Source organism: Salvelinus namaycush, chromosome 1 (genome assembly GCF_016432855.1).
Source record: "Salvelinus namaycush isolate Seneca chromosome 1, SaNama_1.0, whole genome shotgun sequence".
In the NCBI taxonomy this organism is placed as follows: Eukaryota; Metazoa; Chordata; class Actinopteri; order Salmoniformes; family Salmonidae; genus Salvelinus; species Salvelinus namaycush.
The window spans coordinates 75,347,861-75,375,337 of NC_052307.1; the positions used below are offsets into that span (position 1 = coordinate 75,347,861).

The 27,477-nt window shown below is 44.2% G+C and overlaps 1 protein-coding gene across 1 annotated transcript; it reads right to left on the minus strand.

The window, feature by feature from the left end:
• Positions 1-27: 27 nt before the first annotated feature.
• Positions 28-27,477, minus strand: LOC120048836. Its single transcript, XM_038995114.1, has 2 exons — positions 27,318-27,477; positions 28-4,296 (listed from the first exon to the last, which is right to left on the minus strand). The coding sequence occupies exon 2, from the start codon at positions 3,601-3,603 to the stop codon at positions 1,714-1,716; it is 1,890 nt and encodes a 629-aa protein (XP_038851042.1). The 5' UTR covers positions 3,604-4,296; positions 27,318-27,477; the 3' UTR covers positions 28-1,713.

The following is a 27,477-nucleotide window of genomic DNA, read 5'->3' on the forward strand; positions in this document are numbered from 1 at the left end:
CACAGCAGAATAATGCATCAAACTGGGTTTTTATTTTCAACAATTTTTATTTGAAGTGGTATAAATACAAAATGTAAAGTACAAACATTTATGTTACAAAATAAATGTACTATTGATGAACACAAAAAAGCATGACTAAATGGATTTTGTAAGTGGATGGGTTTGAGTGCTGTTGAACATTGTTAAGAGGCAAGAAGAAACAACAGAAGAGATCTTTCCCTGTGCCCTTTAGAGACGAATATAGAAACTTTGTTTCACAAACAGTAGTATGCCACATATCCACTGCAGGAAAGCCTCAGGCAGCTACTCTGCCCTGGTTCTCACCATCAACCTCAGGTGGAAGTCAGAGTTCAACCTCACCACAGCGCTTACAGATGGTGCCAATATAGCCCAGAGCATAGAATAACCTCTGTCCCATCACTACAGGAATGGGAAGCTGCTGGAAAAATATGACTGTACATAGAGGATACATCACTTATAAAGCAAAACATTTACAAGACTAATCATTCATCTGTCAGAACAAACCTTGTGGTAAATCCTAATTTCCTCAGGTTGCATGACTAAAAGGATCCCTGAATCAGGAGTGATATAAACTGCTTCTGAGTCTCTAGAAACGTAAAGGACTGCTGAAGATTTATCATCATTATCAACTCTAATGTGTATGGTCAAACTAAAAATTACATTTCAAAATCAAAAGTGACACATATACAGTATCTCTCAGTGGTCACAGATTTAAAAAATAAACTAAATCGTCAAGAAAGTGGTGAAAACAAAGGTGGATAAGAATAAAGGTCTCAGAGTGGAAACTACTGTAAGTATTGATGATTTATCAGTGCCATGATGAGAAAATATATTGTTGTTTTTTAACAGAGTATCCTCAAAAACAAAGGAATTCTGAAAGAACTAATTTAAAAGCGAAACATTTGACAGGAAATTAATTCTTAGAACAATGTATCATCATTAGTAATAATTACACATCTGAGTGCATAAATTAGGATGAGGCGGGTCAAGTGTTTGCATATTGCCTAAACAAAATATTACAGCCACTCACTACATCAAAATGACAGAAGAAATACTCATTCTTGGAGGCATACAAAATGATTCATTCTAATTTATAAAAGCAATGCACTGATAACTTAAATTAGCAATTCATATATTCCTCCCTTGTGCTGTTGTTCTAAAACCTCAATGCCCTCCGTAATTCTCTGAGAATGGCGAAAAGTAACATTATTCTAATGATTCTATTCCCCTGTACACTGAACAATTCTCCCATTACTGTACGTAAGGTCAAAGCTGAATTCTACTGAGATTTAGAGACAAATACTAAAATGGCAGAATTTAGAGACAAATACTAAAATGTCAAATACTAAAACGGCAGAATTTAGAGACAAATACTTTAATGGAAGGAATGATTCAAGTAGAAAAGGCACTGGTCAGCCAACACCTGACCTGACGGAGTTTGACGCTCGAGGCCGCCTCTAGCACCAGGTTATTTTCGCAGCACCATTGTCAAAGAATTTGGCTTTTTTTTTTTTTTACTCATTTTATAAGCATTCATGAAACTCTAATTACACTACGTAGCTGCTTTATAAAGCATTGTTCACAAGCTGGGAACCAACTTGACAAGTGGTGTTGCTTATGCTACATGTACTAGTCGCTACATCAGCTGCTATCAATACAAAGCATTGTATGAGCTACAAGGTAATCTTGTAGTTAACAAATGTGTAACAACTGTATGCTAAATAAGTACGCTGGTCCAGTCCACGTTGCTACTGGCTGGACCAGACATATGACTAAACCACGTGTTCCAGTCCACGTTGCTACTGGCTGGACCAGACATATGACTAAACCACGTGTTCCAGTCCACGTTGCTACTGGCTGGACCAGACATATGACTAAACCACGTGTTCCAGTCCACGTTGCTACTGGCTGGACCAGACATATGACTAAACCACGTGTTCCAGTCCACGTTGCTACTGGCTGGACCAGACATATGACTAAACCACGTGTTCCAGTCCACGTTGCTACTGGCTGGACCAGACATATGACTAAACCACGTGTTCCAGTCCACGTTGCTACTGGCTGGACCAGACATATGACTAAACCACGTGTTCCAGTCCACGTTGCTACTGGCTGGACCAGACATATGACTAAACCACGTGTTCCAGTCCACGTTGCTACTGGCTGGACCAGACATATGACTAAACCACGTGTTCCAGTCCACGTTGCTACTGGCTGGACCAGACATATGACTAAACCACGTGTTCCAGTCCACGTTGCTACTGGCTGGACCAGACATATGACTAAACCACGTGTTCCAGTCCACGTTGCTACTGGCTGGACCAGACATATGACTAAACCACGTGTTCCAGTCCACGTTGCTACTGGCTGGACCAGACATATGACTAAACCACGTGTTCCAGTCCACGTTGCTACTGGCTGGACCAGACATATGACTAAACCACGTGTTCCAGTCCACGTTGCTACTGGCTGGACCAGACATATGACTAAACCACGTGTTCCAGTCCACGTTGCTACTGGCTGGACCAGACATATGACTAAACCACGTGTTCCAGTCCACGTTGCTACTGGCTGGACCAGACATATGACTAAACCACGTGTTCCAGTCCACGTTGCTACTGGCTGGACCAGACATATGACTAAACCACGTGTTCCAGTCCACGTTGCTACTGGCTGGACCAGACATATGACTAAACCACGTGTTCCAGTCCACGTTGCTACTGGCTGGACCAGACATATGACTAAACCACGTGTTCCAGTCCACGTTGCTACTGGCTGGACCAGACATATGACTAAACCACGTGTTCCAGTCCACGTTGCTACTGGCTGGACCAGACATATGACTAAACCACGTGTTCCAGTCCACGTTGCTACTGGCTGGACCAGACATATGACTAAACCACGTGTTCCAGTCCACGTTGCTACTGGCTGGACCAGACATATGACTAAACCACGTGTTCCAGTCCACGTTGCTACTGGCTGGACCAGACATATGACTAAACCACGTGTTCCAGTCCACGTTGCTACTGGCTGGACCAGACATATGACTAAACCACGTGTTCCAGTCCACGTTGCTACTGGCTGGACCAGACATATGACTAAACCACGTGTTCCAGTCCACGTTGCTACTGGCTGGACCAGACATATGACTAAACCACGTGTTCCAGTCCACGTTGCTACTGGCTGGACCAGACATATGACTAAACAACGTGTTCCAGTCCACGTTGCTACTGGCTGGACCAGACATATGACTAAACAACGTGTTCCAGTCCACGTTGCTACTGGCTGTACCAGACATATGACTAAACCACGTGTTCCAGTCCACGTTGCTACTGGCTGGACCAGACATATGACTAAACCACGTGTTCCAGTCCACGTTGCTACTGGCTGGACCAGACATATGACTAAACCACGTGTTCCAGTCCACGTTGCTACTGGCTGAATCAGACATATGACTAAACCACGTGTTCCAGCTGCAACATTTGTCACAATCAAAACAGAATAACAGTTGGATCCATCAGAGAGAAAAGTGCAAACAAACACATACATCATTATCTCAACAGTAGAGAGAGCAACAACCATGTTTCTTCATTATACAGTTTGGAGGAATTTGTGTTGTGTCATGTGGTCCCATCCTACTATGTGTAAAATCATTATTTGAGGAGTGCTTGATATAATTCTATTAGCACCTTTGGGATTATTCCATTGGTTCCATTATACCAGGCAAACTAATCAAGCACAGCTCAGGTATGGTTTTCCTGCCCCCGAGAATGTGGCTCTATCACCACCGGCTGAGGAGCTCTGACCCAGCAGCTCTGACCCAGCAGCTCTGACCCAGCAGCCAGGACAGCAGGGTGAGAGTAGCTACCAATTTGACACTAGACCTGTATGAGAAATTGTGTGTGTGTGTATCCAGCTCAAGATTCACCCTTCAATGACAGATGGACAAGATGGATGCTGCAATTTTGCAGGTCCAGAGCTGCTACCTGATCATCTGTATGTGTTGTGTGTGTCCATGTATGTGTGTGTCCATGTCTGTGCGTGTCCATGTCTGTGCGTGTCCATGTCTGTGCGTGTGAGTGTAAGAGTGTGGCTGACCGTGTCCACCCTATATTGATCGCTGACCTCAGCGACGGGACGTGCGCTCGTTGCCACGGGAACGCCGGCCACAGGTCTTGCAGCACTGCGTCCGCACGGCGGGCAGGTGGCATCGGCCAAGCCACTGGAGGGTCTGACAGAAACGGAACGTGAGGCGGTCACGAAGACACGTGAGCCCTGAGAGAGAGAGAGAGACAGAGACACAGAGAGAGTTATCTGTGAGACAATTCTGTATAATAAGGACACCAACAGCTTTTGCAGAACTAAGTTCCCTTAATAGAAAAGATAATTGCTACCTATGCCCAATAGAGACTGTGACCCAAGTCAGACTTTGTACTATGAAGAATGGATTTTAAAAGTTGAATAACAACACACCAGGACCACTGAGCCCCTTAAGTTCAAAGGTCACTGCTCAGATGGCTCATAGGCATTCCTGCTCATGCTCTATTACCCTGTGCTCACTAGGCTCACAGAGGCGCGCTAACGAGGCTCACAGGTGCGCTAATGAGGCTCACAGAGGCGCGCTAATGAAGCTCACAGAGGCGCGCCAACGTGGCTCACAGAGGCACGCTAATGAAGCTCACAGAGGCGCGCTAATGAAGCTCACAGAGGCGCGCTAATGAAGCTCACAGAGGTGCGCTAACAAGGCTCACAGAGGCGCGCTAATGAAGCTCACAGAGGCGCGCCAACGTGGCTCACAGAGGCACGCTAATGAAGCTCACAGAGGCACGCTAATGAAGCTCACAGAGGCGCGCTAATGAAGCTCACAGAGGCGCGCTAATGAAGCTCACAGAGGCGCGCTAATGAAGCTCACAGAGGCGCGCTAATGAAGCTCACAGAGGCGCGCTAATGAAGCTCACAGAGGCGCGCTAACGAAGGTTGTTTGTGTTATGAATGCTTGACAGGCTCCTTCAGGTCAGGGCACTGGGACGTCTGAATTCAACAGAGATGTGCACCATGGGGACAACAACTTAAAGGAATCTGAAAGTCACAGCTTTGCAGCAATACAAAAGCACAGACACTAGCAACACTCATATGATACAGTATGTTGTTGTCAGAGTCATGGTTCACATTACATGTGTGGTGAGAACGTAACTATGTGATTGTGAAATAACCAAAATGCAAGCATGGTTTTCTCATATAGGGAAAGCTGAGAGGGACTTACCAGCATGACAACGACTTGCTACAGCCACAAATACCACTAGCGAAGCGGCACATGGTTCACATTACATGTGTGGTGAGAACGTAACTATGTGATTGTGAAATAACCAAAATGCAAGCATGGTTTTCTCATATAGGGAAAGCTGAGAGGGACTTACCAGCATGACAACGACTTGCTACAGCCACAAATACCACTAGCGAAGCGGCACATGGTTCACATTACATGGATGTCATAAGAGTATGATGAAATAACACAACGAAACAAGTCTTCATGATAACGGGATTGCTTCATTATAATGTGATTTGCTCATGGCACAATATTATAATGACATTTCACAAGTTACATAATGAGAAACATCATCATCATCATAGCCAAATCAGCTATTGTGCATTTTACAAGGTGATGAGGAATTTTCCTAATCTTTCATCACTAATGGTCACAAACAACCTTTGAGGAGTTAACCAGTCATCCAAGGTCACTTAAACAAGGTATAGCTAGTATGAGACGCTAACGATGCCAAATCACTATCATATGTATGCATGATGTAATTAAGACAAATCCTATGCTAAAATATACATGTAAAGCATATAGGGGCCCGATCTGAGACAGAGAGAAATGGAAATTAAAGTCTGCTGAGGCCTCAGGGCTGACATGTACCAGATCTTAGTGATAGTAGTGAGTGTTGCTGACGATGTCCATTTTGACCTAGCCATACAGATCCTTTCAACAAAAGCACACAACTGAAAGACACGTATGAGACATTAACAGTGATGAAGAACAATATAGTTATGCGGTACACGCCCACATTCATCTGTGCTTTGGAAGGGAGATAGAGGTCAACCCTGTATGATTCTAACTTAGTCGAGTATATCTTCAGATCAAATCATACCTCGCTGTCAATGGGAAATTTAGACAAATACTGTATAATTAAAACATTTCAAATAATTCCCCTAGAAATCCCAGATAAAAAAAATATCATGTGGGGTTTAATAACCAAATAATATCCCCATTGGGTGCAAAATGATAAAGCTTGTGACTGTAGATAACCTTCTGTCATGGATGAAAACGTTTTCAGCGCCTGCAGATGTATTGTGGGAATAATAGATTGAAGCCACGGTTGCCGAGGGAAATTGAGGGCAGAAGTTCTTTGGAATATTTATCCTCTCGCAGCACCATTAAAGCACATCAGTGAATATGAAATGGAAAAAGGAATACATTATTCAATTAATAAAACATTGCCAGAGGATTATTGAAAACTAACAGAAATTAAAACAATAATGAGCTACACTCTGCTCTCAAGCGGTCTTGAATAGGCTCTCTTTTCCAGTCTACAGTAAGATTTATCTTTCATCTAATCTTACATTTTTTTCAACTGATAATGCAAGGCCAGATCTTAGTGATTAGAATCACAATGAAAATAATTGAAGACAGTTGTTGGGATTAGTTACTTGAAATATCAATATATTACATATTACATACTTTACAATATTACTTTGAATGGAAAGTAAAGCGTTATATTACAAGTGACTCATAAAAATGTATCAGATTACGTAACACGCTACTTTTGTAACGTTATCCCCGACACTGGTTACAAGGATATGTCCTTAGAAGTAGAGACGAGGATGATGAGTTATCGGGAGATTGTGCATGATCGATCGCCTCTTGCATTAAAAAGAGAAACGTAATTGAAAAATGAATAGTAAGCGATGGAGTTGTCTTCTTGAGTGCTACATGAACATTGTGATGAATCTGTAACCAATTCGGTTTAAAGTGCTAACTAAAAACAAGGCCAGCAATGATGGGAAAGTGCAATGGAATGAATCTATCGTAAGCTATTATATACAGTTAGGAACTCTTTACAGGACCATTCTGTAACAAAGTCAAGTTGAGATGGTCTTGAGCTCTACTGTACACAAAGAGAGATCTCAGAGGTACTAAATCTCAGCAGTTTTTCAGAGTGTTCACCATAGTCTGTTAAAACCAAACTCTCAGCATCTGTATTAGAAATGACTTCATTGTTCCACTGCCTTTATCATCCCACTGCAGGGGAGTGGAGGGAAGGATTTAACTGAAGCCTTCCTCTTCTGTTCTCTGCCTCATTCTCCTAAACCTCACGTGGTGCTCTGGGGGCAGGACTGCCTGAGAACCAGGAGCTGAGAGGAAGGTGAGTCTTGGTAAGCTAGCGTAGCAACAGCAACAGAGGAAGGTGAGTCTGGGTGAGCTAGCATAGAGATTGAAAGGAAGGAGAGTCTGGGTGAGTTAGCATAGCGACTGAGAGGAAGGTGAGTCTGGGCGAGTAGGCGTAGTGACTGAGAGGAAGGTGAGTCTGTGTGAGTTAGCGTAGTGACTGAGAGGAAGTTGAGTCTGTGTGAGTTAGCGTAGTGACTGAGAGGAAGTTGAGTCTGTGTGAGTTAGCGTAGTGACAGAGGAAGATGAGTTTGGGCGAGTTAGCGTAGCGACTGAGAGGAAGGTGAGTCTGGGCAAGTTAGCGTAGCGACTGAGAGGATGGTGAGTCTGGGTGAGTTTTTAAAATATATATTTTTTTACCCCTTTTTCTCCCCAATTTCAAATCAAACTTTATTTGTCACATGCACCAAATACAACAAGTGTAGACTTTTCCGTGAAATGCTTACTTACATGCCCTTAACCAACAGTGCAGTTCAAGAAGAAGAAAATATTTACCAAGTAGACTAAACTAAAAAGTAATATTAAAAGTAACACAATAAGAAAAACAATAACGAGGCTATATACAGTGGAAGGTGAGTCCGGATGAGCTAGAGTAGCAACAGAGGAAGGTGAGTCTGGATGAGTTAGAGTAGCAACAGAGGAAGGTGAGTCTGGATGAGCTAGAGTAGCGACAGTGGAAGGTGAGTTCGGATGAGCTAGAGTAGCAACAGAGGAAGGTGAGTCTGGATGAGCTAGAGTAGCAACAGAGGAAGGTGAGTCTGGATGAGCTAGAGTAGCAACAGAGGAAGGTGAGTTTGGATGAGTTAGAGTAGCAACAGAGGAAGGTGAGTTTGGATGAGTTAGAGTAGCAACAGAGGAAGGTGAGTCTGGATGAGCTAGCGTAGCAACAGAGGAAGGTGAGTCTGGATGAGTTAGAGTAGCAACAGAGGAAGGTGAGTCTGGATGAGTTAGAGTAGCAACAGAGGAAGGTGAGTCTGGATGAGCTAGAGTAGCAACAGAGGAAGGTGAGTCTGGATGAGTTAGAGTAGCAACAGAGGAAGGTGAGTCTGGATGAGCTAGCGTAGCAACAGAGGAAGGTGAGTTTGGATGAGCTAGAGTAGCAACAGAGGAAGGTGAGTCCGGATGAGCTAGAGTAGCAACAGAGGAAGGTGAGTTCGGATGAGCTAGCGTAGCAACAGAGGAAGGTGAGTTCGGATGAGTTAGAGTAGCGACTGGGAGGAAGGTGAGTCTGGATGAGTTAGAGTAGCAACAGAGGAAGGTGAGTTCGGATGAGCTAGCGTAGCAACAGAGGAAGGTGAGTTTGGATGAGTTAGAGTAGCGACTGGGAGGAAGGTGAGTCTGGATGAGCTAGAGTAGCGACTGGGAGGAAGGTGAGTCCGGATGAGCTAGCGTAGCAACAGAGGAAGGTGAGTCCGGATGAGTTAGAGTAGCAACAGAGGAAGGTGAGTCTGGATGAGTTAGAGTAGCAACAGAGGAAGGTGAGTCTGGATGAGTTAGAGTAGCAACAGAGGAAGGTGAGTCTGGATGAGTTAGAGTAGCAACAGAGGAAGGTGAGTTCGGATGAGCTAGCGTAGCAACAGAGGAAGGTGAGTTCAGATGAGCTAGAGTAGCAACAGAGGAAGGTGAGTTCGGATGAGTTAGAGTAGCAACAGAGGAAGGTGAGTCTGGATGAGCTAGCGTAGCAACAGAGGAAGGTGAGTCTGGATGAGTTAGAGTAGCAACAGAGGAAGGTGAGTCTGGATGAGTTAGAGTAGCAACAGAGGAAGGTGAGTCTGGATGAGCTAGAGTAGCAACAGAGGAAGGTGAGTCTGGATGAGTTAGAGTAGCAACAGAGGAAGGTGAGTTCGGATGAGCTAGCGTAGCAACAGAGGAAGGTGAGTCTGGATGAGTTAGAGTAGCAACAGAGGAAGGTGAGTTCGGATGAGCTAGCGTAGCAACAGAGGAAGGTGAGTCTGGATGAGTTAGAGTAGCAACAGAGGAAGGTGAGTCTGGATGAGTTAGAGTAGCAACAGAGGAAGGTGAGTCTGGATGAGCTAGCGTAGCAACAGAGGAAGGTGAGTCTGGATGAGTTAGAGTAGCAACAGAGGAAGGTGAGTCTGGATGAGCTAGAGTAGCAACAGAGGAAGGTGAGTCTGGATGAGTTAGAGTAGCAACAGAGGAAGGTGAGTCTGGATGAGCTAGCGTAGCAACAGAGGAAGGTGAGTTTGGATGAGCTAGAGTAGCAACAGAGGAAGGTGAGTCCGGATGAGCTAGAGTAGCAACAGAGGAAGGTGAGTTCGGATGAGCTAGCGTAGCAACAGAGGAAGGTGAGTTCGGATGAGTTAGAGTAGCGACTGGGAGGAAGGTGAGTCTGGATGAGTTAGAGTAGCAACAGAGGAAGGTGAGTTCGGATGAGCTAGCGTAGCAACAGAGGAAGGTGAGTTTGGATGAGCTAGAGTAGCGACTGGGAGGAAGGTGAGTCCGGATGAGCTAGCGTAGCAACAGAGGAAGGTGAGTCTGGATGAGTTAGAGTAGCAACAGAGGAAGGTGAGTCTGGATGAGTTAGAGTAGCAACAGAGGAAGGTGAGTTCGGATGAGCTAGCGTAGCAACAGAGGAAGGTGAGTTCGGATGAGCTAGAGTAGCAACAGAGGAAGGTGAGTTCGGATGAGTTAGAGTAGCGACTGGGAGGAAGGTGAGTCTGGATTAGCTAGCGTAGCGACAGTGGAAGGTGAGTTTGGATGAGTTGCTGCAGGTGCTGAATAAAAACAAGACATAATCCTGTGAATAAAAGCAGACAGGATACGCACATACACTAACAGTCACCGAAAAGCAAAGCTTTATTTTTAACCATGACTCACCTTTGTCAGCAGCGATTGCGTGGAGGTCTACGGTGTGCTTTAAGTGTGCACAAAGCTTCCTTCTCCAGTCAAATTCTAATATTGCTGTAATGCTGGGTAGCGAGACCCCCCAGAGAGCTGGGTTGTTATCACAGTAAACCCAGGAGATTGAAATATGCTTTTCTTGGCACAGACCATTTGCTGAAACTATTCTAGGAACTGGAGTCATTTGTAATGCTGAACCTCCAACATCACTGCAGTCCTGAGTTGACTCCTTGCTGAAACTAGTCTAGGAACTGGAGTCATTTGTAATGCTGAACCTCCAACATCACTGCAGTCCTGAGTTGACTCCTTGCTTAAATCATAGAGTCCAGGGTAATATTTTGTACATTTCACAAAATATCTCACAACAAGCAAATCTCATTGCAGACTAATTAGCTAGAGGAGCCATGTTTTTTCCCTCACTGGACAGCTGGTGAGGACGTTTCAAGTTTGGAAATCTAACCCACCAGAGCCCAACAGCAAGAACATTCAGGACAAAATATACAAAACATATACAAACAATAACCAGCAATGAAGTGGTGGTATACGAACATATCCGTGTCTCATGAATCTGAATCATGGTAGATGAGCCATCTTAAATGGGGAATTCTAGGTGAATGTCAAGGTCAAGATAGTAGTCAAGGGGGAGATAGTGGCTGTAGTAGTTAGTATATTCTGTTCCCATATGGTTTCATCAGCCAGCTTCACAATACACAGTGATAGGAATAAAGAAAGCGCAGTATATTGTGAAGCGAGGTCGACTGAAGCATGTGGGACAGAATATGCCGGCTGCAGGCTTTCTATCTATCCACTCTCAGACCCACATCCAAGACATACAATATACAGTACCTTATTCCATTTTAAAATTATGAATATCTAACAAATCACAAAAACATACAAAGAGAATCTTGCTCTAATAAAACAGTCTACAGCCAATCTTGAGCTAATAAACAGCGAGATGAACTCTGGTTGTTCAGACTTGTACAAGTTAGGAACAAGTACATTATTGTGTCAAATGTTCCAACTAAGACGGCACCACACAACTCTTCCACACACAGTAATCCTCCTACTGTACTTCATCATTGAACAGACATGGGCGCACGGAAAGTACTTAACAATCCGCCTCAGTGTTTTTCGCCCCTACTGTAGCTGGAAGACAAGCCATGGCTTGAGAGCATTCAGTCAAGTCCACTACCCTTCTGTCTTAACCACCAGCTCCATCACAGAGGGTTCAGTCAAGTCCACTACCCTTCTGTCTTAACCACCAGCTCCATCTCAGAGGGTTCAGTCAAGTCCACTACCCTTCTGTCTTAACCACCAGCTCCATCTCAGAGGGTTCAGTCAAGTCCACTACCCTTCTGTCTTAACCACCAGCTCCATCTCAGAGGGTTCAGTCAAGTCCCACTACCCTTCTGTCTTAACCACCAGCTCCATCTCAGAGGGTTCAGTCAAGTCCACTACCCTTCTGTCTTAACAACCAGCTCCATCACAGAGGGTTCAGTCAAGTCCACTACCCTCCTGTCTTAACCACCAGCTCCACCTCAGAGGGTTCAGTCAAGTCCACTACCCTTCTGTCTTAACCAGCTCCATCACAGAGGGTTCAGTCAAGTCCACTACCCTTCTGTCTTAACAACCAGCTCCATCACAAAGGGTTCAGTCAAGTCCACTACCCTTCTGTCTTAACAACCAGCTCCACCACAAAGGGTTCAGTCAAGTCCACTACCCTTCTGTCTTAACCACCAGCTCCATCACAGAGGGTTCAGTCAAGTCCACTACCCTCCTGTCTTAACCACCAGCTCCACCACAGAGAAACCAATTCATCTCTCAGTCCTCAGAAGCTTCTGTCAGCGCAACATAATTTCCCTATGCTGCCCCAGATCACAGAGCGCCCTAACATCACAGGGGTCAGAGGTCACAGCTGAAATGCTATCCCACACTGTTTCTTGCACCCCTCCCCCTCACCACCTCCCCTTCTCATGGTATGATCCACTCCCCCACTAACCGTCCAACCCCTCCCACATGGAACAACATGACAGTACACAGAGAGAGGGGGGAGAGAGGCACATCCTGTAGGCCTACTTGATGTGGACTTCCTCTGGCTTTCCACTCTCAAACTGTACTGGAAGCAGCAGTATCCATGGACTATTATAGCACCGGGGGGAAATTTGAAGCAACTGGAACCTCTTGTTCACAGACCTCGTACTCTCGTCCCACGCCACTGTACTGTACTGTTTGAGAAGAGGGTGCATTTCTTTGCATCCTCTTCACAGTGACTGAATATAACCCAGGGTTTATTAGACGTACTACTGGGGCATGACTCCGGGAGAGATGGGATGACCTCATTCACATTGGAAATGCAGGCCAGTAGACCAGGAAGAGGTTGGAGGATCACAACGCATTGGTTTAAAGCTACATCAACAACAGTGTTCATTTCGTAAACAACAACTATGACGAAAAATACTGAACTTCCTGACTAAAACTATGGCGATAACGAGACGAGACGCCCTGGGGGAAAAAACTATTACAAATTAATTTTAGTAGATGAAAATGTAACGAGATGAGAATTCCACATGAAACTATTGGACATTTAATTTGATATGAAGTGTGCACATGATGGAAGTTACAGGAAGCCTAAATATTCATTATTTAATAGAAACAAACACACTGACTATGGTGACTAAAATGTCTGCCAAAAACTAGACTAAAACTGATAACTACAACTAACGAAGGATGAAATGACTAAAATGTGACTAAGACTAAAAAGGTATTTTAAGATTAAAACTAAGACTAAATCTAAAATAACTACCAAAATGAACAAGGACCATTACAAAAGATTCAACCATGGCATTCTGCATATAGTCTATGTAGAGGAACAGTGATACATGAATGACCATCTTCCAAACAACCCACTGACATATCAGACAAAGCATATTTAGGCAATACATGTTTTGTCATACCCGTGGTATACGGTCTGATATACCACAGCTGTTAGCCAATCAGCATTCAGGACTTGAACCACCAAGTTTCTAAGTACCTTTTTCCCTACCAAGTAACAACCAGAGTTGTGATCTATCAACTCCAACTTTAAACCTCAAACTTTCTACCGAACCTGTCTGTGTGTGCTCAGGGGAAAAGCGCTTTGGAGAGGGAGCTGTGGGGTTTGGAACTTCTAGCCGGCCTGTCGGTCTGTCTGGATCAATGTGACTCTCCTTGGGCAGGGGCTTCCCCAGAGTACCCCTCATTACTGACTTGTGGAAGCTGCCCAGCGCTGTCAACTTTCACACAGAGAGAGAGGGTGGGGGAGTTGACAGAGAGAGAGAGAGAGGGTGGGGTGGGGGGGTTGAGAGAGAGAAATTAGAGCGAAATAAGAGAAGAGGTGTGACAATTAGAGGAGAAGAAGAGAAAGTGAGATTGGGATACAGACCATCAGACTCGCTGAGTTCACTGAGACAGAAGGCTTAGCACTCAGTCACAGCCCACTGCACACATCTGGCTGCAAAGAATTTCCACCTTCCCCCTCGCCTGGCAGCCTCCCCTCTCTGTCCATAGTAATAAACCAGGCCTGGCAGCCCCCCCTCACTGTCCATAGTAATAAACCAGGCCTGGCAGCCTTCCCTCAATGTCCATAGTAATAAACCAGGCCTGGCAGCCTCCCCTCAATGTCCATGGTAATAAACCAGGCCTGGCAGCCTCCCCTCACTGTCCATAGTAATAAACCAGGCCTGGCAGCCTTCCCTCAATGTCCATAGTAATAAACCAGGCCTGGCAGCCTCCCCTCAATGTCCATGGTAATAAACCAGGCCTGGCAGCCTCCCCTCACTGTCCATAGTAATAAACCAGGCCTGGCAGCCTCCCCTCACTGTCCATAGTAATTAACCAGGCCTGGCAGCCCCCCCTCACTGTCCATAGTAATAAACCAGGCCTGGCAGCCCACCCTCACTGTCCATAGTAATAAACCAGGCCTGGCAGCCTTCCCTCAATGTCCATAGTAATAAACCAGGCCTGGCAGCCTCCCCTCAATGTCCATGGTAATAAACCAGGCCTGGCAGCCTCCCCTCACTGTCCATAGTAATAAACCAGGCCTGGCAGCCTCCCCTCACTGTCCATAGTAATTAACCAGGCCTGGCAGCCTCCCCTCACTGTCCATAGTAATTAACCAGGCCTGGCAGCCTCCCCTCACTGTCCATAGTAATAAACCAGGCCTGGCAGCCTCCCCTCACTGTCCATAGTAATAAACCAGGCCTGGCAGCCTCCCCTCACTGTCCATAGTAATTAACCAGGCCTGGCAGCCTCCCCTCACTGTCCATGGTAATTAACCAGGCCTGGCAGCCTCCCCTCACTGTCCATGGTAATTAACAAGGACAGGCAGCCTCCCCTCACTGTCCATGGAAATTAACAAGGACAGGCAGCCTCCCCTCACTGTCCATAGTAATAAATCAGGTAGTGAAAAAGGAAACCTTTTTTATTTAACCAGGCAAGTCAGTTAGAACAAATTCTTATTTACAATGACGGCCTACCAGGGAACAGTGGGTTAACTGCCTTGTTCAGGGGCAGAACAACATATTTTTACCTTGTCAGCTCGGGGATTCGATCCAGCAACCTTTTGGTTACTGTCCCAATGCTCTAACCACTAGGCTGCCTGCCGCCCCATGCACACATCCAATAGTCCGGTGCTGGACAGAAACAGAAAGGCACAGAGATGAGGAATCGAGGAGTGTACAAACGGAGTTAACAATTAAATAGTACAAAGCATAATAGAGGGAAGCCTGAAGCATAATAGAGGGAAGCCTGAAGCATAAGGGAGGGAAGCCAGAAGCATTAGGAAGGGAAGTCTGAAGCATAATGGAGGGAAGCCTGAAGCATTAGGGAGGGAAGCCTGAAGCATAATGGAGGGAAGCCTGAAGCATAAGGGAGGGAAGCCTGAAGCATAATAGAGGGAAGCCTGAAGCATAAGGGAGGGAAGCCAGAAGCATTAGGAAGGGAAGTCTGAAGCATTAAGGAGGGAAGCCCGAAGCATTAGGGAGGGAAGCCCGAAGCATTAGGGAGGGAAGCCCGAAGCATAAGGGAGGGAAGCCTGAAGCATAATGGAGGGAAGCCTGAAGCATTAGGGAAGGAAGCCTGAAGCATAAGGGAGGGAAGCCTGAAGCATAATAGAGGGAAGCCTGAAGCATAATGGAGGGAAGCCTGAAGCATAATAGAGGGAAGCCTGAAGCATAAGGGAGGGAAGCCAGAAGCATAATGGAGGGAAGCCTAAAGCATTAGGAAGGGAAGCCTGAAGCATTAGGGAGGGAAGCCTGAAGCATTAGGGAGGGAAGCCTGAAGCATAATGGAGGGAAGCTTGAAGCATAATGGAGGGAAGCCTGACGCACAATGAGGGAAGCCTGAAGCATAATGAGGGAAGCCTGAAGCATCCGAGTGATGGAAGCAGCAGAAAAGTATTATTTTAAGCAACAACAAAAAATATTAGCGATGAGGGAGAGAGAGATGCCGCTCTAGCAGGCGGGGGAGCGGCTGTACTGTGAATGAGTGACACGGAGAGCAGCGAGGAGGGAGGGAGAGATGAGAGACAGCAACCAACCAAGCCGAGTCGCGCTATACTAGTCTAATAGCTACCATAGCTAGGTTTTTTATCATCAAATATGGTTGCATAGTACATGTCTTGACTGCCGGGGTAGGCCGTTATTGTAAATAAGAATTTGCTCTTAACTGACTTGCCTAGTTAAATAAATAACTTTTTCCACACACAGAATCTCTATGACTGTAGCCTACTGCTGCTTTGATGACTTTGTATGAAATGGACCTACACTTGTACATGTACATACGCTTGGAGTCATTAAAACTTGTTTTTCAACCACTCCACAAATTTCTTGTTAACAAACTATAGTTTTGGCAAGTCGGTTAGAACATCTACTTCGTGGATGACACAAGTCATTTTTCCAACAATTGTTTACAGACAGATTATTTCACTTATAATTCACTGTATCACAATTCCAGTGTGTCAGAAGTTTACATACACTAAGTTGACTGTGCCTTTAAACAGCCTGGAAAATTCCAGAAAATTATGTCATGGCTTTAGAAGCTTCTGATAGGCTAATTGACCCCATTTGAGTCAATTGGAGGTGTACCTGTGGATGTATTTCAAGGCCAGTGCCTCTTTGTTTGACATCATGGGAAAATAAAAATAAATCAGCTAAGACCTCAGAAAAAAAAATTGTAGTTTGGTTCATCCTTGGGAGCCATTTCCAAACACCTGAAGGTACCACATTTGCCTGTACAAACAATAGTACGCAAGTATAAACACCATGGGACCAAGCAGCCGCCATACCGTTCAGGAAGGAAGGTTCTGTCTCCTAGAGATGAACGTACTTTGGTGCGAAAAGTGCAAATCAATCCTAGAACAACAGCAAAGGACCTTGTGAAAATGCTGGAGGAAACAGGTACAAAAGTAACTATATCCACAGTAAAACAAGTGGACATAACAGGGCGGCAGGTAGCCTAGTGGTTAGAGCGTTCGTTCTACCCCTGAACAAGGCAGTTCTTAACTGACTTGCCTAGTTAAAAACCGTTTTTTATTTTTTTAAACCTGAAAGGCCGCTCAGCAAGGAAGAAGCCACTGCTCCAAAACCGCCATAAAAAAGCCAGACTACGGTTTGCAACTGCACATGGGGACAAAGATCGTACTTTTTGGAGAAATGTTCTCTGGTCTGATGAAAGAAAAATTGAACTGTTTGGCCATAATGACAATTGTTATGTTTGGAGGAAAAAGGGAGAGGCTTGCAAGCCGAAGAACACCATCCCAACCGTGAAGTACGGGGGTGGCAGCATCATGTTGTGGGGGGGCTTTGCTGCAGGAGGGACTGGTGCACTTCACAAAATAGGTGGCATCATGAGGAATGAAAATTATGTGGATATATTGGAGCAACATCTCAAGACATCAGTCAGGAAGTTAAAGCTTGGTCGCAAATGGGTCTTCCAAATGGACAATGACCCCAAGCATACTTCCAAAGTTGTGGAAAAATGGCTTAAGGACAACAAAGTCAAGGTATTGGAGAAGCCATCACAAAGCCCTGACCTCAATCCTATAGAAGATTTGTGGGCAGAACTGAAAAAGCGTGTGCGAGCAAGGAGGCCTACAAACCTGACTCAGTTACACCAGCTCTGTCAGGAGGAATGGGCCAAAATTCACCCAACTTATTGTGGGAAGCTTGTGGAAGGCTACCCGAAACGTTTGACCCAAGTTAAACAATTTAAAGGCAATGCTACCAAATACTAATTGAGTGTATGTAAACTTCTGACCCATTGGGAATGTGATGAAAGAAATAAAAGCTACTACTATTATTCTGACATTTCACCTTCTTAAAATAAAGTGGTGATCCTAACTGACCTAAAACAGGGAATTTTTAGTTGGATTAAATGTCAGGAATTGTGAAAAGCTGAGTTTAAATGTATTTGGCTAAGGTGTATGTAAACTTCCGACTTCAACTGTAACTCTTCGTGTTGTTGTTTGTTTAGTGTTTTCCAATTTTCACAGAAGTGGTTAGTCTATGGATTCTTCAATTACATTGAGCTGATTTCTGATGTGCTGTTCCTTCTTTTTCTGTAGTGTACTTCTGTATTGTTTTAGTGATTCACCATAGTGAAGGCGTAGGCTCAGGTTTTCTGGGTCGCTGTGTTTTTGGTTGGATAGGTTTCTCAATTCCTTTCTTAGGTTTTTGCATTCTTCATCAAACCATTTGTCATTGTTGTTAATTTTCTGTTTGAAATGTTTAGATTTGATAGGGAAGCTAAGAGGTCAAATATATGGTTTAGGTTTTCTACTGCCAAGTTTACAACTTCACTATTGCAGTGAAAGATTTTGTCCAGGAAGTTGTCTAAAAGGGATTGAATTTGTTGTTGCCTAATAGTTTTTTGGTAGGTTTCCACACTACTTTCCTTCCATCTATAGCATTTCTTAATATTATTCAGTTTCTTTGGCTTTGATGCCTCATGATTGAGTATTGCTCTGTTCAAGTAGACTGTGATTTTTCTGTGATGTGGTAAGGGTGTCAGTGGACTGACTGAATACTCAGAGACTCTGGGTTGATGTCAGTGATAAAGTAGTCTACAGTACTACTGCCAAGAGATGAGCTATAGGTGTACCTACCGTAGGAGCCCCCTCGAAGCCTACCATTGACTATGTACATACCCAGTGTGCGACAGAGCTGCAGGAGTTGTGACCCGTTTTTGTTGGTTATGATGTCGTAGTTGTGCCTAGGGGGGCATATGGGGCGGGGAATGCCGTCACATCCAGGTAGGTGTTTGTCCCTGTGTGCTGAGGATGTCAGGTTCTTGTCTAGTTCTGGCATTTAGGTCACCACAGATTGATTTCCCCCTCCAGGATGGAGAAGCTGTCTTCATTAAAGTATGGGGATTCTAGTGGGGTGATATAGGTAGCACACAGGAGGACATTTTTCTCTGCTGAGATAATTTCCTTTTGAATTTCTACGCATATCCCCCGGTAGTTATTGGTGTCAAATTTATCTCCACTTTTGTAGATTGGGGTGATAAGTCCTTGGTTCCAAATATTGGGAAAGATGTCAGAGCTGAGGATGATGTTAAAGTATAGCCAATTGGAATTTGTGGTCTGTACATTTTATCATTTCATTTAGGATACCATCAACCCCACAGGCCGTTTTGGGTTGGAGGGTTTTTATTTTGTCCTGTAGTTCATTCCATGTAATTGGAGAATCCAGTGGGTTCTGGTCGTCTTTAATAGTTGATAGTTCATTTGTATTTGATAATGTATATGTTTTTGCTGTTTGCTCTCAAGTCAGTAAAAATGACACCCGAGGCTATCATATCAGATCCAACCCAGACCCATGACATTATTTAGAAACCTGGATCCGCCTGTGTCCCGGATCGTGTCTTCGGGTACAGGTGACCTCTAACGCGCACACACACACTGTACACTCTCACCCCAATGGAAAAACTGAACTGCTGCAGTAAAAAACGTGGACCAGAAGTATTCAGCTCAACATAACAATGTGGTTTTGAATTGTTAGCTACAAAGTTTATGCTGCAAACTTAATAAACAGTGATGTACACCCGCCCTCAACCAGTGTTATTTCCATGATGTCATCTGAACAAGGACAAGTCATATCAAGGTCAAATCCTCCAGGAGATGGACCACACAGAGACTTTAAAAAGACAAAATGGCCACCATTCTCAACACACATTATGACATGCCTCAGTGACTTGAAGAAACACCTCTCTGGGTAGTTGTGAATGTTAGCAGTTAAGACAGGATCTGCGCCACATCACCTCTGTCTCACATCTACCCCTCTCCGAGACGGGATTACAGAGATTATGGTTTTATGCCACAGATCATTATTTGGGGATAGAAGCATTTGAAATGCCACAGCAATATTTCAACAGGAAAACTTCTCCAGTCAACATCCAAAGTCAGACAAACAGAAATAATAAAATATCTGCAAACACAAAAATAGAAGCTTCGTACTAGCCAACCAATTGTCTTCACAGGGCATGCGAGTACCAACCTCACAGACAGCACAAATGAGCAAACAAAACTTAGCCTTGAGTGTTTTTTGAAGGGAAAACTTTTGCATGTCAAAATCTTATTGAAAAAAATCTGCAAAAGCAGGCCTCGTTGATTGATCACTAAAATAGAATTCTGCTGCAAGAGAGATGTGGACTGCTCAACGGAGCACACAAGTCCAAATACCACAGACACAGCAAATGAGCCAAAATAACCTGTCTCCGAATAATGTTACATTTATGTCAGAGTAATGTTTTTTTCTGGGTTGATAACAGAGTTACGCAAGGTCCCTATATCACAATCAGCTGTGCGAGTCCTCGGCCGAAGAATAATGAGACATTCTTATGCAATTAAACTGACACACAGTGGGCCATTATCAACACCCATATAAATGGAATCACATGCACAGCCAAGAGCCAAGAGTTGTTGTGGACTTGGCCATGAGTCAGAACCTTCCTCTGTTTCAACAGAACTGGAGCTCCATGCCCAAACCCATGTGGGTCATGGACTTCAAGGCTTCCATTAAAGACAGAGGCATGACAGCCATCACGATCATTTCCCTTATTCACTCTCTGCTTTCACTTTTCAATCGCCAACCATTCCAAAACATCTCATTCTTATGATCAACCATCATCCGCCCAAACAAAAAGGCTTTTATGGTGGCAAACTGTGGTCTGGTACTCCACAGGCTTTGTGAAATAGCAACAGACATTCCACAGCATTAGGGGAATGGTGAGAGGAGAAGTCTCTACAACACTGATGCTGTTATCTTTTATAGCTTAGCAACCTCTTTCAGAAGCTTCAAATCAAAACATAGCACCATGTTGACAACTATACTAAATATAGTGGATTACCACAAGGCCTGAACTGTGATGTTAATACAAAACATGTTCAAAATATAAGTCTGCATCCTGTACTTTCTATGTAACGGCGTGGGCCTGTTCTGAATACGTGTTGAAATCAAATAATTAGCAATAGCGACTAGAGCAACTAATTTTTTGGGGGGGGACTGCGTATTTTTTGCATAATGTGGATGACTCCTGGACTTCCCAGTCTGCTATATTCTTCTTTTTATATCCCTCCAAGGCAGATGGGGACGGTGCAATGTCTGGTATATTTAACAAGTAACAATGCATGTCTTTAAAAACGTTCCTACAGTAGTAGACAACATAAATCTCCCATTACCTGTGGTTGAACTGTCTATACAGCAGCCTATTCAACAGATGGCTCTAGGATTACACCTCAAATCTGTTAGCCTGAGGATACAAACAAGTCAATACCAGCCAAACCCACCAGCTGTAGCAATAAAGCACCAGTCTGGTTGATGGATGGGTAAGAAGTCAGTCTGCCTTGCTAACCTCTTCAGTATCTCTCTCTGGGACACTTTATACAGCCAGGGTGTTCACTAAGTAAAAACTGATCATAAAGCTTTTCCTACCTTGGTCATAACATTCATGAGCTTCAAATAGTTTTAATAGCCCCACAGCACACGTCCCCCTCACAATTATTTTTGTTTTTTTGTGACCTAACACTCGCTCTGGATAAGAACATAAGCTAAATGACTAAAATGTAAATGTTTTTAGTTAGAAAATGCTAAGGATAGCGGTTGGTGACAGTGGCTACGTATACAAAACAAATGTGTGAGTTAATGTCTCTCTTTGTCCAGACTGCTTTTAGGGTAAGGAAACAAATAAGCCATTTTGTAATGAAATGTGGATGAACTTTCGTTTTAACTTAACACATCTGGTACTTGACCAGTTTTTAAAAGCAACAACTCATTTGTGTGGCAGTGGTTTCCAAAATGGCCACCATTAACCACAGTCTTGGCACTGGACCTGCTCTGAGTGGATGGATTCTTCTCTCTCTCACTACCTTACGAATCAAACTCAAGCACAAGAGACAAAACCCAGACACTGATCTCACACTCTTTGTCTTGTGGTTTCTCCTTGATAATAAAATGCAAAAAGATGACATTCCATATCAAGCAATCAAATCCTTTCAGGATAGGTTAAGGGCTGTGTTATTCCCAATAAGATTTAGTATCAAGGTTCCTCACTTAATTACTGCACATACATATTCTGAATCGCTACTGCACTATCTTGTAAAATCAATTTCAACACATATCAGTCTTCGAAGAGCCGTAGGGATTATAAACTGTAGTTTCACAGGGATGATGCCTGTAAAATATGTATTCTGGATGAGAAGCCCATCTCAAAAGATTGTCACCTCTACCGTCAATTTCAACAGTGACAGGCATTGGAAGATTGGTTTACACAGAACGGTAAAAGGTTAGACGAGGTAACAACTGTCAATCAAATGCAAGATGTTGTGAGATCAAGGTAACATTTCAGGATTGCACCTGACATCAGCGGAGAGATCAGATATGTTTGAATCAAGAAGGGAATTATTATGTATTATTATCCTATTACCCACTGGGCAAAACCTGGTTGAATAAACATTTTCACGTTATTTAAAAAATAAAAAGAATAATGTGTTGACGTTGAATAAACTTGGAAAACGATTTGGATTTGTAAAAAGTCATCAATGTAAGAGACCTTAATCCAATAATGTGGTGACGTTGTTCGGTTGTTTTCACGTTGAATTCATGGTAGTTGACAACTCAACCAAATGTAAATCAAATCTAGTTGAACTGATTGATGTGTGTGCCCAGTGGGTATCTCCTTAAACAACTTTCCACGAGTCTAAATGTACCTCTTGTGAGCCCCCAAACTGGTCTCAGAAAACACCATTTGAACACAAAGAAACATGTCCTTAGAAGATAGTGTATGGGGAGATATTTCTGGGAGACCTAAAATGGACACAGCACCCATCAGTGTAAATCTTATTTTAATTAGCAAACACTGCCAAGGCAATTTTCTATGTTAAAAAAAAAATGACAGTTCAGTTAGTCCGTTTCAAGGGTGGCCACTGTAATTATGCACCGCAAGACAAAGGTCCCTGTGTGATTGGAGTGAGATGGACGTGACTGGAAAGGTAGAAATAAGGCTAACGTTCATTTAGAAAGTCAAACGAGTCGATGATAATCTCAAAGTCTTTAAAGTTGTAATATGTGTTTCCGGCTGATAGAGGGAGAGATAAGCTGGGCCTATAATGAATGCCACTTTATGTGGAGCTCTAGACCAGCGGTTTCCAACCGGTGTCACGGCACACTGGTGTGCCTTGAGGAACTCTCAGGTGTGCCGCGAAACCTTTCCTAATCTTCATTATTTCTTGGAGCACTCCTTTCTAAACGTGACCTGTGGAATGTAGGGGGATTCTGTACTTGGGAGCACCAGTGCCTCTTAGATAATTCATTGAATGGCGCATGGATACATCTGTGTGGTCGTTTCAAGTCCAGTGCACTCAGGCTGTGGTTACGTTGATTATCATTTGTGGGGCCTGAATCACAAGCATTTGTATCATTTAGCCTGTGAGAACCATTAGCACAGGGATTAGGTTTAATTGTAGCACAGCCTCTGCCATAGGAACAAACAACAAACAGAGCATGGCTTCGGGTCTATGTTTGCAGCTTTACAATGCAGAAAAACACTTGTCTGTAGTCCAAACGGTTTAAAACTAAATATATATACTGTTAATATACCAGATCTAAAAAAATATATTTCTAGCAGGGATTTGCGGGATGCTCTTAAAAGGTGTACACACAAATGAATCATGACTAAGAAACTATGAAAATCGTTCAAATAAACCCTATTTAATCTATAAAAATGCGTCATAGAAAATAGATGATTTTCAATACGGATCAGATGAGATGAAGGTCCTTACCACAAAATAAGTTAATAGGGACATTTTAGGTGTGCCGGAAAATTCTTCAGCGCATCAAGGTGTGTCACCGTTCAAAAAACCACTGTTCTAGACACATCTGTAGCAGAGGTGGTTCGGTGAACTCTAAATGCGTGATTAGACTTGTGTTAGCTTTCTAAGCTAATGCTTTACCTCAGTGGGCTGACAGTCCTGTAGTGTACAAAACTTGGGTCAGCCCTAAAAACTGATTGACTATAAATTAACATTTGGCCATTTATTTCAATGTATGTTTAAAATCTATATAATAACATATTTCAAGTTGCATTTAGCATGATACATACTAAAGGTCAATTTTTAACACAGTTAGGTTCTCTCTTTGCTTTACACACGACAGAGAAGAGCCAGCCACCTTTCTCACAAGGATCAGATTTTCCACTGAGTAATCTTGTTTGCGTGGTGTTTGGTGGGGAGCAGGTGGCACGCTTCAATTAGGGTGCGAGAAAGCCAGTGACCCATGGGAGAGAGGCTGAAGTGGAAGGAGGAACAGGAGGGTCAGAGAACTGTTGAAGTGTCCCTACTGGAGGCTGTTTATGGCATTCAGACTGACCCTCCACTAAACCCCAGGGATTCACACATGAACACACACAAGTCAACCAAGTTTTGTCTCTCTCTCTCTCTCTCTCTCTCTCTCTCTCTCTCTCTCTCTCTCTCTCTCTCTCTCTCTCTCTCTCTCTCTCTCTCTCTCTCTCTCTCTCTCTCTCTCTCTCTCTCTCTCTCTCTCTCTCTCTCTCTCTCTCTCTCTCTCTCTCTCTCTCTCTCTCTCTCTCTCTCTCTCTCTCTCTCTCTCTCTCTCTCTCTCTCTCTCTCTCTCTATATATATATATATATATATATATATATATATATATACTGCTCAAAAAAATAAAGGGAACACTAAAATAACACATCCTAGATCTGAATGAATGAAATATTCTTATTAAATTTTCTTTACATAGTTGAATGTGCTGACAACAAAATCACACAAATTTATCAATCCATGGAGGTCTGGATTTGGAGTCACACTCAAAATTAAAGTGGAAAACCACACTACAGGCTGATCCAACTTTGATGTAATGTCCTTAAAACAAGTCAAAATGAGGCTCAGTAGTGTGTGTGGCCTCCACGTGCCTGTATGACCTCCCTACAATGCCTGGGCATGCTCCTGATGAGGTGGCGGATGGTCTCCTGAGGGATCTCCTCCCAGACCTGGACTAAAGCATCTGCCAACTCCTGGACAGTCTGTGGTGCAACGTGGCGTTGGTGGATGGAGCGAGACATGATGTCCCAGATGTGCTCAATTGGATTCAGGTCTGGGGAACGGGCGGGCCAGTCCATAGCATCAATGCCTTCCTCTTGCAGGAACTGCTGACACACTCCAGCCACATGAGGTCAAGCATTGTCTTGCATTAGGAGGAACCCAGGGCCAACCGCACCAGCATATGGTCTCACAAGGGGTCTGAGGATCTCATCTCGGTACCTAATGGCAGTCAGGCTACCTCTGGCGAGCACATGGAGGGCTGTGCGACCCCCCAAAGAAATGCCACCCCACACCATGACTGACCCACCGCCAAACCGGTCATGCTGGAGGATGTTGCAGGCAGCAGAACGTTCTCCACGGCGTCTCCAGACTCTGTCACGTCTGTCACATGTGCTCATGTGCTCAGTGTGAACCTGCTTTCATCTGTGAAGAGCACAGGGCGCCAGTGGCGAATTTGCCAATCTTGGTGTTCTCTGGCAAATGCCAAACGTCCTGCACGGTGTTGGGCTGTAAGCACAACCCCCACCTGTGGACGTCGGGCCCTCATACCACCCTCATGGAGTCTGTTTCTGACCGTTTGAGCAGACACATGCATATTTGTGGCCTGCTGGAGGTCATTTTGCAGGGCTCTGGCAGTGCTCCACCTGCTCCTCCTTGCACAAAGGCGGAGGTAGCGGTCCTGCTACTGGGTTGTTGCCCTCCTACGGCCTCCTCCACTTCTCCTGATGTACTGGCCTGTCTCCTGGAAGCGCCTCCATGCTCTGGACACTACGCTGACAGACACAGCAAACCTTCTTGCCACAGCTCGCATTGATGTGCCATCCTGGATGAGCTGCACTACCTGAGCCACTTGTGTGGGTTGTAGACTCCGTCTCATGCTACCACTAGAGGGAAAGCACCGCCAGCATTCAAAAGTGACCAAAACATCAGCCAGGAAGCATAGGAACTGAGAAGTGGTCTGTGGTCACCACCTGCAGAACCACTCCTTTATTGGGGGTGTCTTGCTAATTGCCAATAATTTCCACCTTTTGTCTATTCCATTTGCACAACAGCATGTGAAATTTATTGTCAATCAGTGTTACTTCCTAAGTGGACAGTTTAATTTCACAGAAGTGTGATTGACTTGGAGTTACATTGTGTTGTTTAAGTGTTCCCTTTATTTTTTTGAGCAGTGTATATATATATATATATATATATATTGAAAGCAGGTGCTTCCACACTGGTGTGGTTCCTGAGTTAATTACACAATTAACATCCCATCATGCTTAGGGTTATGTATAAAAATACCCAGTTTCCCATTATTTTGTCTACCATGGCTAGAAGAGATCTCAGTGACTTTGAAAGAGAGGTCTCAAAGGAGCATAGGGGGTTTAAAGTGTGTGTGTCTCAGTCACCAGATCTCAACCCAATTGAACACTAATGGGAGATTCTGGAGCGATGCCTGAGACAGTGTTTTCCACCACCATCACAAAACACCAAATTAATTGATTGTGGAAGAATGGTGTAGCAGCCCTCCAATAGAGTTCCAGACACTTGTAGAATCTATGCCAAGGTGCATTGAAGCAGTTCTTGTGGCCCAACGTCCTATTAAGACTTTATGTTGGCGTTTCCTTTATTTTGGCAGTTACCTGTAGATACTAAGTGACTGTTAAGAAATGTTTTATGAAATGTATGGCCGTGAAATTACTCTGACATAAGAGTTCTTACACAGAGCATGAAAAGGTCAGTTATGAGTATGGAAGTGGTGACAGCCACAGCCTTGAACACTGACAAAGACCAAGGAAAGTCTTAGTGTTCTTGCAAAACTAGTTCTTTGTGTTACACAAATCTACAAGATTTGGTCCTGAAAGGAGAGTGGTGATGTTCTTCTCATGATTTATTGGCTTACTGTACCGACATCGTCCGTCCGTCCGTCCGTCGGTCATAGGAACAAGTCTCTGCCCGATTGCCTTCCTGTCTGTCTGTCTGTCTGTCTGTCTGTCTGTCTGTCTGTCTGTCTGTCTGTCTGTCTGTCTGTCTGTCTGTCTGTCTGTCTGTCTGTCTGTCTGTCTGTCTGTCTGTCTGTCTGTCTGTCTGTCTGTCTGTCTGTCGGTCGGTGCCCGATTGCCTTTTGGCGTGACTGACAACGTGCCTGTCTATCCATCTAACCCATCCATTCAGCTACAACCAGAGGAAGTGTAGCATTTCCTGGGAAATGAAAACCGAGTTGGTGGAGCACGGTGCTTAATACGTCAGGACTGTGGGTTCCATTCCCAAGTCCACCCATACGGACACCCATGACATGTCAAATGGATGTACGCATGACAATACGTCGCTTTGGATGAAAGCATCTGCTAAATGATGTATATTATCATATACATTATTTAAGACAGAAAGCTGTTGTGTGGTTTACTCACCAGCAGGACCGCTGTCACACTCATTCAGGTTACACTTCTGGCTGTTTTCTGGCCAGGGCTCAGAGTCACAATGGGCATGCTCCTCCTCCTCCCCAGGCTCCGTCTTGGTGTTCACACATTTCACCAGCCTCCGCTGCACGCCGCCACCACAGGATGCAGA